At 43.2% G+C, this 15,110-nt stretch overlaps 1 protein-coding gene across 1 annotated transcript; it reads left to right on the top strand.

Moving 5' to 3' along the window:
• The first annotated feature begins 326 nt into the window (after window positions 1–326).
• LOC143277257 (uncharacterized) lies at window positions 327–15,110 on the top strand. Its single transcript, XM_076582035.1, has 6 exons — window positions 327–442; window positions 1,848–1,910; window positions 4,406–4,499; window positions 9,689–9,722; window positions 12,313–12,383; window positions 14,917–15,110. The coding sequence occupies exons 1-6, from the start codon at window positions 347–349 to the stop codon at window positions 15,108–15,110; spliced, it is 552 nt and encodes a 183-aa protein (XP_076438150.1). The 5' UTR covers window positions 327–346.

Raw genomic sequence — 15,110 nt, 5'->3', positions numbered from 1 at the left:
GAACTCGAAAACACTTCCCTGTGGGTTATTCTATTTTCAGAAGGGAGTCGGGGTTTGAAATCGATACTGCAATTAACATACAATATGGGTTTTTGGTCACGCCTAATAAAAATAGACATAAAATATTTTGTATTAATAGAATATAGTATAATGGGAGCCAACTTTACGATATGAACTTCATCCGAAAAAACCATCTTTATCCCACTACCCCTATATTTCATGGAAAAGTGGGTACGATCCAGCGTTGCTGGCAGCCAGTAATTCGTTGAAACTGGTTCTCCCACGTTCCTTGCACTTCTTCCTGTTTATTAACTTTCTTTCTCAGAAGCACACCCAACGTTCAACAATGCAAACGACGATTATTTGCCAGGTTTTGTACCTGCTTTTCCTAACCGGCCTGTCGACGGGAAAGAAAGAAGCTGAACTGAAAGTAAAAACGGAGGTAAATTTCAGGCAAAAGATGTCGTCTGCTACATGTGTCTGCACGGAATGTTTGTGGGCAGATATGATTACGATATGATAGCTAATGATGCAGCGGAGATATGTCACCCTTGTTTAGAACTGACAGAAAAGTTTGTGTTTTTTTGTGTGTTTTTTGTTGTTGTTGTAATAATAAGATTTTTTTAACGCGCGCACGGTGTGTGTGTGTGTGTGTGTGTGCCACTGTGAGAGAGTAGGGGAGAGCAGCCCGGTTTGTGACCAACGGGTACCACAACACATCCAACGTGTCTGCCATCATTGACAGACTCCAGTGGCCCTTCCTCCAGCACCGCAGAAAGGTCGCTAGGTTAGCAATGCTGCGTAAAATCCCCAACAATGAGGCAATTGTGAATAGAAGCAAGCTGGTCCCTGCCCCTGCCAGACTGAGAAGAGAACACCTACGGCAGCTGAGCCGCATCCAGTGTAGGACCCAATACAGAGGATCCTCCTTTCTGCCTAGAACCAACGCAGACTGGAATGCGCTGCCCGAAACAGCAATGGCAGCCGACAACACCCTTGACACCTTCAAGTCAAGGGTGCCCCAAGAAAAATGTAAACCGCAAAAAAAAAAGTTTTTAGATAGAGAAGGTAGGATTAGGCATCCGCCTCCCAAATACCCCCACTCTTTAGAACAGTTTGATTTTTTAATTTATTTTTGGGCCCAGCCCTCCCCTTCTAGAGGACTGGGATTAGCTAGCCCCTGAGTGGGTGAAGAGTGAAAAGTAGTGGTCTGCTGATAAAACCCACACAGAGTAGGTGTAATGTTAACTTTATCCCTCCTCTGTCTGTCTAGTTCTTTATCTTTTCTATATGACAGCATCTCCATCTCCACGCAACCCTCTAGTCGCGGCAGAGTAATCAACATTTGCCGTCAGCTGGATGATGATGGTGATGAAATCATGTTGTCCTGAGGGGGTGTGGGGGTGGAGGAGGGTGGGAGATGCTGGTATGCAGAGTTGAAAGACAATGAACTGAATGAGTTTAGGTTTGTTATTTCAATCACACTTTATAGTAATAATGATATGTGTCATTTTATCACATGATCACATGTCATTGTGATGTCAGTGATGAAACAACTACACACACACACACACACACACACACACACACGTCTGTCCATCTCTCTTTCTCTCCCGCTCTCAACATTTTGATCTTAGTCAAAAGACAGAGAAGTCTAATATCATCATCTTAGATGAACAGACTTTAAATAAATAAACGATGTCTGTCTCTCTCTCTCATTATATATATATATATATATATATATATATATATATATATAATGAGAGAGAGAGAGACAGAAACATCGTTTATTTATTATACATATATGTGTGTATATATATATATTATGTTGACACTTGTGTTGACAGTACAAACCTGAAGACTGCTCAGAACTGGCCGATAATGGAGACCAGGTTTCAGTCCACTACACTGTAAGTATGTGTGACCAAGTGATATTTGTAATGATATTTTAAGATTGTTAATTAATGCGTTGAGCCCTGAGCCTGCGCACTGCTCTGGTGTCAAAATTTGTCTCGTTCAAAACAGTTTTCCCATTACTACATATGCACAAACCACAAAGATAGGGAACTATTGTCTGCAGGATGTGTCCACACATGCATGCTATACTCAGAAGTTTATCATCGCATCCATCTTCTTCTTCTTCTTCTTCTGCGTTCATGGGCTGCAACTCCCACGTTCACTCGTATATACGAGTGGGCTTTACATGTATGACCGTTTTTACCCCACCATGTAGGCAGCCATACTCTGCTTTCGGGGGTGTGCATGCTGGGTATGTTCTTGTTTCCATAACCCACCGAACGCTGACATGGATTACAGGATCTTTAACGTGCGTTTTTGATCTTCCACTTTACTTATACACATGAAGGGGGTTCAGGCACTGGCAGATCTGCACATATGTTGACCTGGGAGATTGTAAAAATCTCCACCCTTTACCCACCAGGCGCCATCACCGTGACTCGAACCCAGGACCCTCGGATTGAAAGTCCAACAATTTAACCATTCGGCTATTGCGCCCGTCATCGCATCTGTCTGACTTTCAGTCATATCACCACACTGTTCATCCTGCCCAAATGTAACCCTTTGAGTGCCAGAGGAGGGAAATTCCCTTCCGCTTCCTGTGTGCTAAAAAAAAATGCCTGGGGTCAGAAAGTTCCGTATGTGTCTTTGTAGGAATTTTCCTATCACATTAGATCCATGTGTATAGCGTGCACTTAGAGCATGTAAAAGAACCCACAGCAAGAAAAGGGTCTTCCCTGGCTTTAAAAAAAATTTTTTTTTTTAATAGAAAAATCCACTCTGACAGGAAAACGAATACACTTGCAGACAGACACAGGTTGGTGCTGTACTATAGTGACACACTCTCCCTGGGGAGAGCAGTTCAAATTTCAGAGAAATCTGTTGTGTCAAAGAGTAATACAATACTGTACTAAAAAACAACAACAACCAGACTTGTACAAAGAAATAAAACACAACTTTTATGTCATGAACTGCTCTTCAGGAGCCAGTTGCATTGCTCGGACGGAAGAGCCTAGTATGGTCGTAACCCGCTACTAACTGTGCGTGCAGTATGGAACTGACCAATGACGTAGCTTGGTCAGCGTAGGCATTTAGTCACTTGTAACTGTCAAAAAGTTAGAACCAAGCAATGCGACTGGCTCCAGATGAATGAATAAAGCCTGTAAAAAAAAAAAAAAAAAATATATATATATATATATAATATATATATATATACAATGGTTAAGAACAACAAGAGACAGTAAACCGAGGTCCCGTGCGCAGCATGCACTTAGCGCAAGTAAAAGAACCCACGGCAACAAAAGGGTTGTTCCTGGCAAAATTCTGTAGAAAAATCCACTTCGATAGGAAAAACAAAACTGCACACAGGAAAAAAAAAAGAAAAAAAAAAAGGGTGGCGCTGTAGTATAGCGACGCGCTCTCCCTGGGGAGAGCAGCCCGAATTTCACACAGAGAAATCTGTTGTGATAAAAAGAAATACAAATACAAATACAAAACAACTATGGGTTGCAAAATAAGTCTCACTTTGAGAAGAAACGTCATCTTTCCTTTTCCATAGGTTCTTCTTCAGGGACTGTGGAAAAGACAGTGGAGGTAAAGGCAAACCCCAAGAGAATGCTGAACAATTCTCTGAACATCTTTTGGAATTTGTATCTCTTATCGTTCCATCATTACTGTCTCTTTCCTTTCTGTTTTAGATGTTTTTTTTTTTCAGGCCTCTTTTGGTTTTTATCAAAATGTTCAGGAGAATGTTGAATGATATTTATAACATCTCTTAGAATTTATATCTCTATCTTTCCATCATTGCCTCTTTCTTTTCTGTTTAAAGATTTTTTTGTCGGGCCTCTTTTAGTCGCTAGCTAGCGGGACAAAGGGGACGGTTACCTACTTCCGGGAGGTTATCGGCCGTAGTTGCTTTCGTTTTCTCTGCATAGGCGGCTAGTAGTTTGCACAGGACAGGAATGTCAGACCCCTGCCGGAGTCTGCACTAGTTGGGTCACGGTAAGTATGTTATTTAAACATAATTTTAGATAAAAAATTTCCTTTATAACACCTCTTAGAATTTATATCTCAATCTTTCCATAATTGCCTCTTTCTTCTCTGTTTTAAAGATTTTTTTTGGGGGGGAGGGGTGGGGGGCGGGGGGGGGCTCTTTTAGTCTTTATCAAAATGTTTGTAGGCAGATGAATTTTATTTCCTGCTCTTGCTTTCAGATGGTAATTGTTTGCTTTTTGTGTGTGTGTGTTTGTTTTTGTTTTTATTTTTTGTCAAATATTCAAGGAATATGAACTCTGTCGTGTTTTTTGTTTTGTTTTGTTTTTTCCTCTCTCTCTGCCCATGAATTGGTGAATGACATGTTTTCAGGTGCATAACTTTTTGATTTTTCCAGGGATATTTAGAGACGGGCACCATATTTGACTCTTCTGTGAAGGCAGGGAGAGATCCTCTGGTGTTCATGCTGGGGGAGGGGCGAGTCATTCCAGGTAACTGATGTGCTGATTGCTTCCCCTTAATCTACAGTGAAGATGGATGACTGTGTGTGTGTGTGTGTGTGTGTGTGTGTAAAGGTATGTGCTTGTGTGTATGTGAGTTTGTGTATGTGTGAGCTTGTGTGTGTTTGTGCGTGTGTGTGTGTGTGTGTGTGTGTGTGATGATCATACAGGAGACATTACACTTTACAGACTGATAAAAGGTTTGTTCTTTTCTGAAATGTCTTTTCATTTATCTGTGATATTAGATGATAAGTAAAAAATAAAGGAACAGGGAGGAATACATTGTGTGTGTGAGTGGAGGATTTGTGTGTGTATGTGTGAGAGAGTGTCTGTGTGTGTGTGTGTGTGCATGCATGCACGTGTGTGTGTGTTAAATGTTTGTTCTTTTCTGAAATGTCTTTTACACTACCTGTGATATCAGATGAAAAGAAAAAAAAAAGGAAAAGAGAGGAATACTGTGTGTGTGTGTGTGTGTGTGTTCTGTTAATTATTCAATATGTGTCAGCAAAATCTGACATTACAGATGGGAGATAACCATATGAATTTTTGTACAGCTTGAAAATAAAAACTGCAGTGTGCGTCTATGTGCATGTGTTGTGTGTGTGAGTGTGTGAGTGTGTGTGTGTGTGCTCACACGCGTGTGTGTGTGTGTGCGTGCCTGTGTGCATATATTGTGTGGTGTATGTGTTTGTATGTGTGTATTGTTGTTTTGTGTGTGGTTGTTTGTGCGTATGCATGTGCGAGTCTTGACACAAATACAGAGAGTCTTCGATGTGCAACTTGCACTGACATATTGGCAAGATAATAATCACAATAATGACGCATGTATAGTACATATGTGGCGCAAACTCGCCATATAATGGGCTCTAAGCGCCTTGCATGAAACGATATATATGTGCAATAGTTGTGTTGTGCCACCCAGCACCACATGAGGACAGAGGAAAGAAAGAAAAAAAATCTATCTGTTTGCCGAAAAACAATACTACCAATTGCAGACTGTATGATGAACTTTGCTTTTCCCAGGAAACTAATGTTTAACATGTGTTTTAAACTTTTACACACCACTTTGCTTGTTTCATTGAATGATTGATGATAAAATGAAACATTTAAAAAAAAATTTTTAATCCTTTGTGGTGGATGTGAATGGTGGTGTGTGTGTCTCATGATGTGAATGGTTGTGTGTGTCTCATGATGTGAATGGTGGTGTGTGTCTCATGATGTGAATGGTGGTGTGTGTCTCATGATGTGAATGGTTGTGTGTGTCTCATGATGTGAATGGTGGTGTGTGTATGATGGTGTATGTCTCATGATGTGAATGGTGGTGTGTGTCTCATGATGTGAATGGTGGTGTGTGTATGGTGGTGAGTGTCTCATGATGTGAATGGTGGTGTGTGTCTTATGATGTGAATGGTGGTGTTTGTATGGTGGTGTGTGTCTCATGATGTGAATGGTGGTGTGTGTCTTATGATGTGAATGGTGGTGTGTGTATGGTGGTGTGTGTCTCATGATGTGAATGGTGGTGTGTGTGTCATGATGTGAATGGTGGTGTGTGTCTCATGATGTGAATGGTGGTGTGTGTGTCTAATGATGTGGTGTGTGTCTTATGATGTGAATGGTGGTGTTTGTATGGTGGTGTATGTCTCATGATGTGAATGGTGGTGTGTGAATGGTGGTGTGTGTCTCATGATGTGAATGGTGGTGTGTGTGTCTCATGATGTGAATTGTGGTGTGTGTCTCATGATGTGAATGGTGGTGTGTGTCTCATGATGTGAATTGTGGTGTGTGTCTCATGATGTGAATGTGTCTCATGATGTGAATGGTGGTGTGTGTCTCATGATGTCAATGGTGGTGTGTGTCTCATGATGTCAATAGTGGTGTGTTTCTCATGATGTCAATGGTGGTGTGTGTCTAATGATGTGGTGTGTGTCTTATGATGTGAATGGTGGTGTGTGTATGGTGGTGTGTGTGTCATGATGTGAATGGTGGTGTGTGTGTCATGATGTGAATGGTGGTGTGTGTCTCATGATGTGAATGGTGGTGTGTGTCTCATGATGTGAATGGTGGTGTGTGTATGGTGGTGTGTGTCTCATGATGTGAATGGTGGTGTGTGTATGGTGGTGTGTGTCTCATGATGTGAATGGTGGTGTGTGTATGGTGGTGTGTGTGTCATGATGTGAATGGTGGTGTGTGTGTCTCATGATGTGAATGGTGGTGTGTGTCTCATGATGTGAATGGTGGTGTGTCTGTCTCATGATGTGAATGGTGGTGTGTGTCTCATGATGTGAATGGTGGTGTGTGTGATGGTGGTGTGTGTCCCATGATGTGAATGGTGGTGTGTGTATGGTGGTGAGTGTCTCATGATGTGAATGGTGGTGTGTGTGTCATGATGTGAATGGTGGTGTGTGTCTCATGATGTGAATGGTGGTGTGTGTCTAATGATGTGGTGTGTGTCTTATGATGTGAATGGTGATGTGTGTCTCATGATGTGAATGGTGGTGTGTGTGTCATGATGTGAATGGTGGAGTGTGTCCCATGATGTGAATGGTGGTGTGTGTGTCATGATGTGAATGGTGGTGTGTGTATGGTGGTGAGTGTCTCATGATGTGAATGGTGGTGTGTGTGTCTCATGATGTGTATGGTGGTGAGTGTCTCATGATGTGAATGGTGGTGTGTGTGTCATGATGTGAATGGTGGTGTGTGTATGGTGGTGTGTGTCTCATGATGTGAATGGTGGTGTGTGTATGGTGGTGTGTGTGTCATGATGTGAATGGTGGTGTGTGTCTCATGATGTGAATGGTGGTGAGTGTCTCATGATGTGAATGGTGGTGTGTGTATGGTGGTGTGTGTCTCATGATGTGTATGGTGGTGTGTGTGTCTCATGATGTGAATGGTGGTGTGTGTCTTATGATGTGAATGGTGGTGTGTGTATGGTGGTGAGTGTCTCATGATGTGAATGGTGGTGTGTGTATGGTGGTGTGTGTCTCATGATGTGAATGGTGGTGTGTGTCTCATGATGTGAATGGTGGTGTGTGTCTAATGATGTGGTGTGTGTCTTATGATGTCAATGGTGGTGTGTGTATGGTGGTGTGTGTCTCATGATGTGAATGGTGGTGTTTGTATGGTGGTGTGTGTCTCATGATGTGAATGGTGGTGTGTGTGTCTCATGATGTGAATTGTGGTGTGTGTCTCATGATGTGAATGGTGGTGTGTGTCTCATGATGTGAATTGTGGTGTGTGTCTCATGATGTGAATGTGTCTCATGATGTGAATGGTGGTGTGTGTCTCATGATGTCAATAGTGGTGTGTTTCTCATGATGTCAATGGTGGTGTGTGTCTAATGATGTGGTGTGTGTCTTATGATGTGAATGGTGGTGTGTGTATGGTGGTGTGTGTATCATGATGTGAATGGTGGTGTGTGTGTCATGATGTGAATGGTGGTGTGTGTCTCATGATGTGAATGGTGGTGTGTGTCTCATGATGTGAATGGTGGTGTGTGTATGGTGGTGTATGTCTCATGATGTGAATGGTGGTGTGTGTATGGTGATGTGTGTGTCATGATGTGAATGGTGGTGTGTGTCTCATGATGTGAATGGTGGTGTGTGTCTCATGATGTGAATGGTGGTGAGTGTCTCATGATGTGAATGGTGGTGTGTGTATGGTGGTGTGTGTGTCATGATGTGAATGGTGGTGTGTGTCTCATGATGTGAATGGTGGTGTGTCTGTCTCATGATGTGAATGGTGGTGTGTGTGTCTCATGATGTGTATGGTGGTGTGTGTATGTTGGTGTGTGTCTCATGATGTGAATGGTGGTGTGTGTCTCATGATGTGAATGGTGGTGTGTGTCTCATGATGTGAATGGTGGTGTGTGTATGGTGGTGTGTGTCTCATGATGTGTATGGTGGTGTGTGTGTCTCATGATGTGTATGGTGGTGAGTGTCTCATGATGTGAATGGTGGCGTGTGTGTCTCATGATGTGAATGGTGGTGTGTGTCTCATGATGTGAATGGTGGTGTGTGTATGGTGGTGTGTGTCTCATGATGTGAATGGTGGTGTGTGTGTCATGATGTGAATGGTGGTGTGTGTCTAATGATGTGGTGTGTGTCTTATGAATGGTGGTGTGTGAATGGTGGTGTGTGTCTCATGATGTGAATGGTGGTGTGTGTCTAATGATGTGGTGTGTGTCTTATGATGTGAATGGTGGTGTGTGTCTCATGATGTGAATGGTGGTGTTTGTATGGTGGTGTGTGTCTCATGATGTGAATGGTGGTGTTTGTATGGTGGTGTGTGTCTCATGATGTGAATGGTGGTTTTTGTATGGTGGTGTGTGTCTCATGATGTGAATGGTGGTGTTTGTATGGTGGTGTGTGTCTCATGATGTGAATGGTGGTGTTTGTATGGTGGTGTGTGTCTCATGATGTGAATGGTGGTGTGTGTATGGTGGTGTGTGTCTCATGATGTCAATGGTGGTGTGTGTCTCATGTTGGTTGAGTTCTTTCGCGGTCAGTTTTTCTCCGTGAAAATAACATACTGCCACTGTTGTTGCCTTTTTCTCTGCGTCTGTCTCTCCTTTCTCCTTGTCTTCCTTTTTTTTTTTTTTTTTTTTTTTTTTGTGACTCACTTGTGTAAACAAAGTGAGTCTATGTTTTAACCCGGTGTTCAGTTGTCTGTGTGTGTGTCTGTGTGTCCGTGGTAAACTTTAACATTGACATTTTCTCTGCAAATACTTTGTCAGTTGACACCAAATTAGGCATAAAAATAGGAAAAATTCAGTTCTTTCCAGTCTTCTTGTTTAAAACAATATTGCATCTCTGGGATGGGCACAAAAAAAAAAAAAAAAAAATAATGAAGCCTAATTATATGCAAACTGCATTTACTGTTATATTTATATTTTTTGTAGTCTCTAAACTTGGCACTTTGATCTGATATTCTGACCCAACAACAAGAGCAGTCATTATTATCATTTTCTGTGTCTGTGTGTGTGTGTTGTGTGTGTGTGTGTGTGTGTGTGTGTGTGCGTGTCTTTCTTTTACTCATTCTCCACTTTCATTCTTCTTCTTCTGCACTACCTGAGCATTTTAGTACATTATGTGTGTGTTGTGTGTGTGTGTGTGTGTGTGTGTGTGTTGTGTGTGTGTGCGTGTCTGTGTGTGTGTGTGTGTGTGTGTGTGTGTGTGTTGCAGGCTGGGAGATGGGAATCAAAGGAATGTGCGTAGGGTGAGTAAACTGACATCATCATCATCATCATCATCATGTTCAGTTCATGCAGAAAGTGGTTGTTTCAGCCAGCTTCTTTTAGGAAATATTTCTTTAAAAAAAATTTTTTTTTAAAGTTGTTTGATTTATTTGCTATTCCTTGAGAAACACGTTTTTTGAGTGATTTTTGTCATGGCCCCCCATTCTGAACTGGAAAAAAGAAAAAGAAAGAAAGAAAGGAAAAAAAAAAAAATTGCCAATGTAACTTTGGTCACAGTCCTGGCAGTCTATCCCCTGATGTGTCCAGTTTACCTGTTTTTTTTTGTCTTTGGGGTGGACTAGCTGGCTCCTGATGGTGCTGGTGGGGGCTTGGTGTGAACGCTGACTCCCAACTTCCCGATCTTCCTGCTCAGAGCCTCAGTTGCCAATGTGGTTTTTTTTTTTTTATGTGTATATTGCAATACAGGATAACTATGTGCGTGTGTGTGTGCGTGTGTGTGTGTGTGTGTAAATAAATGCACGTGTGTGTTGTGCGTACTCACAGAACAGTAACAGTATCCTCCCTCCACCTCTCCTCTTCCGGTTCCCTAGCTCTCTATATACATGTATTTATAAGTGAAAGTCTTTATTTCTCTGAAAATGGAACTGTGATTGCATTTGAACGACTGGTGTGTGAACGCTTTGATTTGTCTCTGCACGTTGCCGTGGTGTCAAAATTCATCCCATTAAAACCGTTATCATGCTCCTGCATATGCGTAAAGGGCAAAGAAAGGGAAATCATTTCTTCAGTTTCCATTTTCTTCTTCTTCTTCTTCGTTCGTGGGCTGCAGCTCCCACGTTCACTCGTATGTACACGGGTGGGCTTTTACGTGTATGACCGTTTTTACCCTGCCGTGTAGGCAGCCATACTCTGTTTTCAGGAGGGTGTATGCTGGGTATGTTCTTGTTTCCATAACCCACCGCAGTGGGAAGTCATTTACAGCTTAGTCTGTTGTGAAGGACTATGACTCTCAAACTAGGGGGCAAGATTGCTCCTGGCACTTTTTTTTATTTTTTATTTTTTATTATTTTTTTTTTTAGGAGAAATCAGTGGATGCCTAAAAGTTCTGCAAGTGAGCAGGATAGTTTCAGCATCCCTGGAAGGTTCTTTCTTTTTTTTTTTTTTTTTTTTTTTTTTTTTTTTTTTTTTTTGTCTTTTGTATCTTTTTTTGGTCTTTTTTAAAATCTTTTTGTCTCTCTCCCTCTCTCTCTCTTTTTTTTTTTTGTTCCTTCCATCATCATTTTTCTCCTTTCTGTTGTCCTTTCTTTTTTTTTCTTTTTTTTCCCTCATGTTTTTAATCTGTCTTCTTCCCAATGGCATGTTCAAACACTTACAAGACCATGCAACATATATTACACATACATGATGGCTTCACACAAAATCATATTCCCTGAAAGAGAAGCATGGTATACACACACACACACACCCTCTCACTCTCTCTGTATCTCCTTTACTCACTCAGTCCCCTCCCTCTCCGCAAGCTCTGCACCTAAGTACAATAATATGTATGTGCACACTGAATACTACCCTCAGGATTTGCTCCTGGCACTTTGTGCTGCAGCCTTGGGGGGCTTGTTGTCCTTTGGGAACCATCCCCAACGCCAACCGTCCTAAAACCCTCTTGGCCGAGAGGGTGGGGATGTGTAACATAGCCAATCATATTCTTCTTCTTCTGCGTTCGTGGGCTGCAACTCCCACGTTCACTCACATGTACACGAGTGGGCTTTTACGTGCATGACCGTTTTTACCCTGCCATGTAGGCAGTCATACTCCGCTTTCGGGGGTGTGCATGCTGGGTATGTTCTTGCTTCCATAACCCACCAAACGCTGACATGGATTACAGGATCTTTAACGTGCGTATTTGATATTCTGCATGCGTTTACACACGAAGGGGTTCAGGCACTAGCAGGTCTGCACATATGTTGACCTGGGAGATCGTAAAAATCTCCACCCTTTAACCACCAGGTGCCGTCACCGTGATTCGAACCTGGGACCCTCAGATTGGAAGTCCAGCGCTTTAACCACTCGGCTATTGCGCCCGTAGGCAGTTATAATCAAACTCTAGCCCAGATGGTTGGGACGGCAGTTGCCTCCTCTGACGTTCTGGTGGTCATGGTTGGACACCGCTGACGATCGTGGTATTGTGTGACACTGCAGTGTTCTTGTTTCCATAACCCACCGCATTGGGAAGTCATTTACAGCTTAGTCTGTTGTGAAGGACTATGACTCTCAAACTAGGGGGGCAAGATTGCTCCTAGCATAATAGTCGCAGCTACACCGGGCATTGCAAACATGTCAGTGGAAAGTTTCTTTGTTAGATTCTGTAACAACACACTCCACAGCGAGTTTAGGACCCCACATGACAAGCTAATCTGCATATGTATCGAAATTGGAGTCGCTTTTTTTTTTCTTTTTTTTTTTTTTCTCTCAAGGCCTGACTAAGCGCGTTGGGTTACGCTGCTGGTCAGGCATCTGCTTGGCAGATGTGGTGTAGCATTTGTCCGAACGCAGTGACGCCTCCTTGAGCTACTGAAACTGAAACTGAAACTGGCAGTGCGTGTTGTGTTGCAGAGAGAAGCGCAAGTTGATCATCCCTCCGCACCTGGCGTACGGGCAAGCTGGCTTTCCTCCCACCATACCCGGTGAGTCCACTCAGCGCCTGCACACATGCTGCTTGTGTGTCACCTGGATTATGTTTGTACATGTTAAGATAAGATAAGATAAGATAAGAATAACTTTATTATCTCCAACTGGAGAAATTTGGTCAGGTGCATTATCACAACATAGACAAGTAAACAACATGGGGACCATAACTGTAAAAGCCAACAACAGCCCCAACAAATATTACGAAGATACAAATGTAAAAAATATCACATACATCGTTTCATACATACATCCACACACTGCAGGTAATAACTAGTATTCTTAATGTAAAAACAGAAAGAATTAAGAAACATTATTTGAATATAATTATAAACATAGCCTACTATACTGCACATTGATTATAATAGACAGATAAGATAAGAATAAAGATGAATTGCGGAAAACCACAACCAGATAATCAGCACACACCCGCACCCCCCCCCCCCCCCCCCCCCCCCCCCCCCCCCCCCCCCACCCCCCCGCACCCCCACCCCACACACGCGGATAACTTGATTAAACAAGAGTAATAAACATATGTTCTCAAATAAAAGCATTTCACATATTCGCTCTTAAAAACATTGCAATCAATTATTACATCGTTTTAACTCACTCAGTACGGCCAGTCCTCTCTTCTCCTCTACACAGACCCCTCGGATGTCCAGTGGGTGTCTGAATGACCCAACCTTTAGCTTCCGTCGTCAGAACTGTGGTATTCTTTGTCAACATTCACCTCTTCAGTATAAGAGCCTTCCGCTTGCGATATTTTGATGATGGTAATTGGTGTGAAACGCTGTTAACGTCGTCTCTTTCGCCGTTCGTATGGAGAGAGTTAACTCATTCCAGACGATGGAAAGCTATAGCGTTCCGGACGACGGAACACTGTAGCGGTTTCGACAAATAAAAATTTTGTCCACGTTTTCCTCATGGGGTAGCATAATAGTCGCAGCTACACTGGGCATTGCAAACATGTCAGTGGAAAGTTTCTTTGTTAGATTCTGTAACAACACACTCCACAGCGAGTTTAGGACCCCTCATGACAAGCTGATTAATCTGCATATGTATCGAAATTGAAGTCGCAGGCGATACAAGTGAAAATTTTTGGAGCAAACTAGATCACGACTGTGGCTTTTAGTGCTGCTGAAGTGATTGAAATGCTTCAAACTAAAGGTTTCGACATCGACGAGGATGATGAAGACGTTGAATAAAGTATCTGCAGTGAAGAAAGCATCCAGCAAGAAGGTACTGATAGTGACTCAGCTTCTGAGAGCAGTGAAAAAGGAGGGGGGTGGGCATTCACACGGCGTGAGGAGAGGGGTCAGTGGGTCAAGTACAGTGAGTTTCGTTCAGTTACTTTTATGTTTTGTATTTTTTGTGATTTTTTTTCCTAACCCTAACAAATGGGTCGTCTGTGGGGAAAACCAAGGGAGAGAACTAATCGTCCGGAGTGAGTTAACCCCCCTTCAGTGCCCCTGGGCATAAATTTCTGCCCCCTTCTGGTGTGTGAATAAAGCGCCCCAGGACAGAAATTTCCAATCCAGGGACTGCAGGATTTTTTTTTATATATATACTAAAATCATTGAATACACACACACACACACACACACACACACCCCCAACCCACCCCCCACACACCCACATTGAAAACATCAGAGGAAGCAACCCTGATTTTTGAAATGGAGCTGTTCCAACACTACACACACACACACACACACACACACACACACACACACACACACCACACATGCACACACACACATGAACACACCCACATTGTAAACACTGCTACATTTGAAAGTTTGAATTGAACACACACACACACAGACACACACAATCACAGGCGCGCACATACAAACCAACCAAAAAAAAAACCCCAAGAACCCCCCCCCCACCCCCACCCCCGGCCCCCCACACATTGTAAACATCGCTACGTTCTCATGCCATGTGTGTTTTTCAGATGGGGCGACCCTCATCTTTCAAATGGAGCTGATACAACACCACACACACACACACACACACACATTCACCACACCCACACATTCACCACACCCACACATTCACCACACCCACGTGTGCGCGCACACACACTCGAGTACACACACACAGACACACACAACACACACAATCACAGGCGCGCACATACAAACCAACCAAAAAAAACCCCCAAGGACCACCCCCCCCCAACCCCCCTCCCCCCCGCCCCCCACACATTGTAAACATCGCTACGTTCTCATGCCATGTGTGTTTTTCAGATGGGGCGACCCTCATCTTTCAAATGGAGCTGATACAACACCACACACACACACACAGACATCCACCACACCCACACATTCACCACACCCACACATTCACCACACCCACGTGTGCGCGCACACACTCGAGTACAGACACACACAACACGCACACACAAACAAACAAACCAAAAAAAAACAACAACGCCCCCGCCCCCACCTCCACCCCCACCCCCGCCTCCACCCCCCCAGGGCATTGTAAAACATCGCTACATCCTCACGCCACCATGCATGTTTTTTCTAGAGGAGGCCACGCTCATCTTTGAGACGGAGCTGGTGCACCTGGAGAAGAAGCCGTTCCACTTTGACCTGGTGGGGTCCCTGCAGATGCTGTCCATACCGGCCCTGGTGGCGTACATCATCTACTTCCTGTACGACCGCTACAAGAAGGAGACCTCCGAGGCCAAGGAGCTGAAGAAGAGCAAGAAGAGAAAGTGA

Source organism: Babylonia areolata, chromosome 33, assembly GCF_041734735.1.
Source record: "Babylonia areolata isolate BAREFJ2019XMU chromosome 33, ASM4173473v1, whole genome shotgun sequence".
NCBI classification, from domain to species: Eukaryota; Metazoa; Mollusca; class Gastropoda; order Neogastropoda; family Buccinidae; genus Babylonia; species Babylonia areolata.
This window is presented reverse-complemented; position numbering and strand designations above follow the sequence as displayed.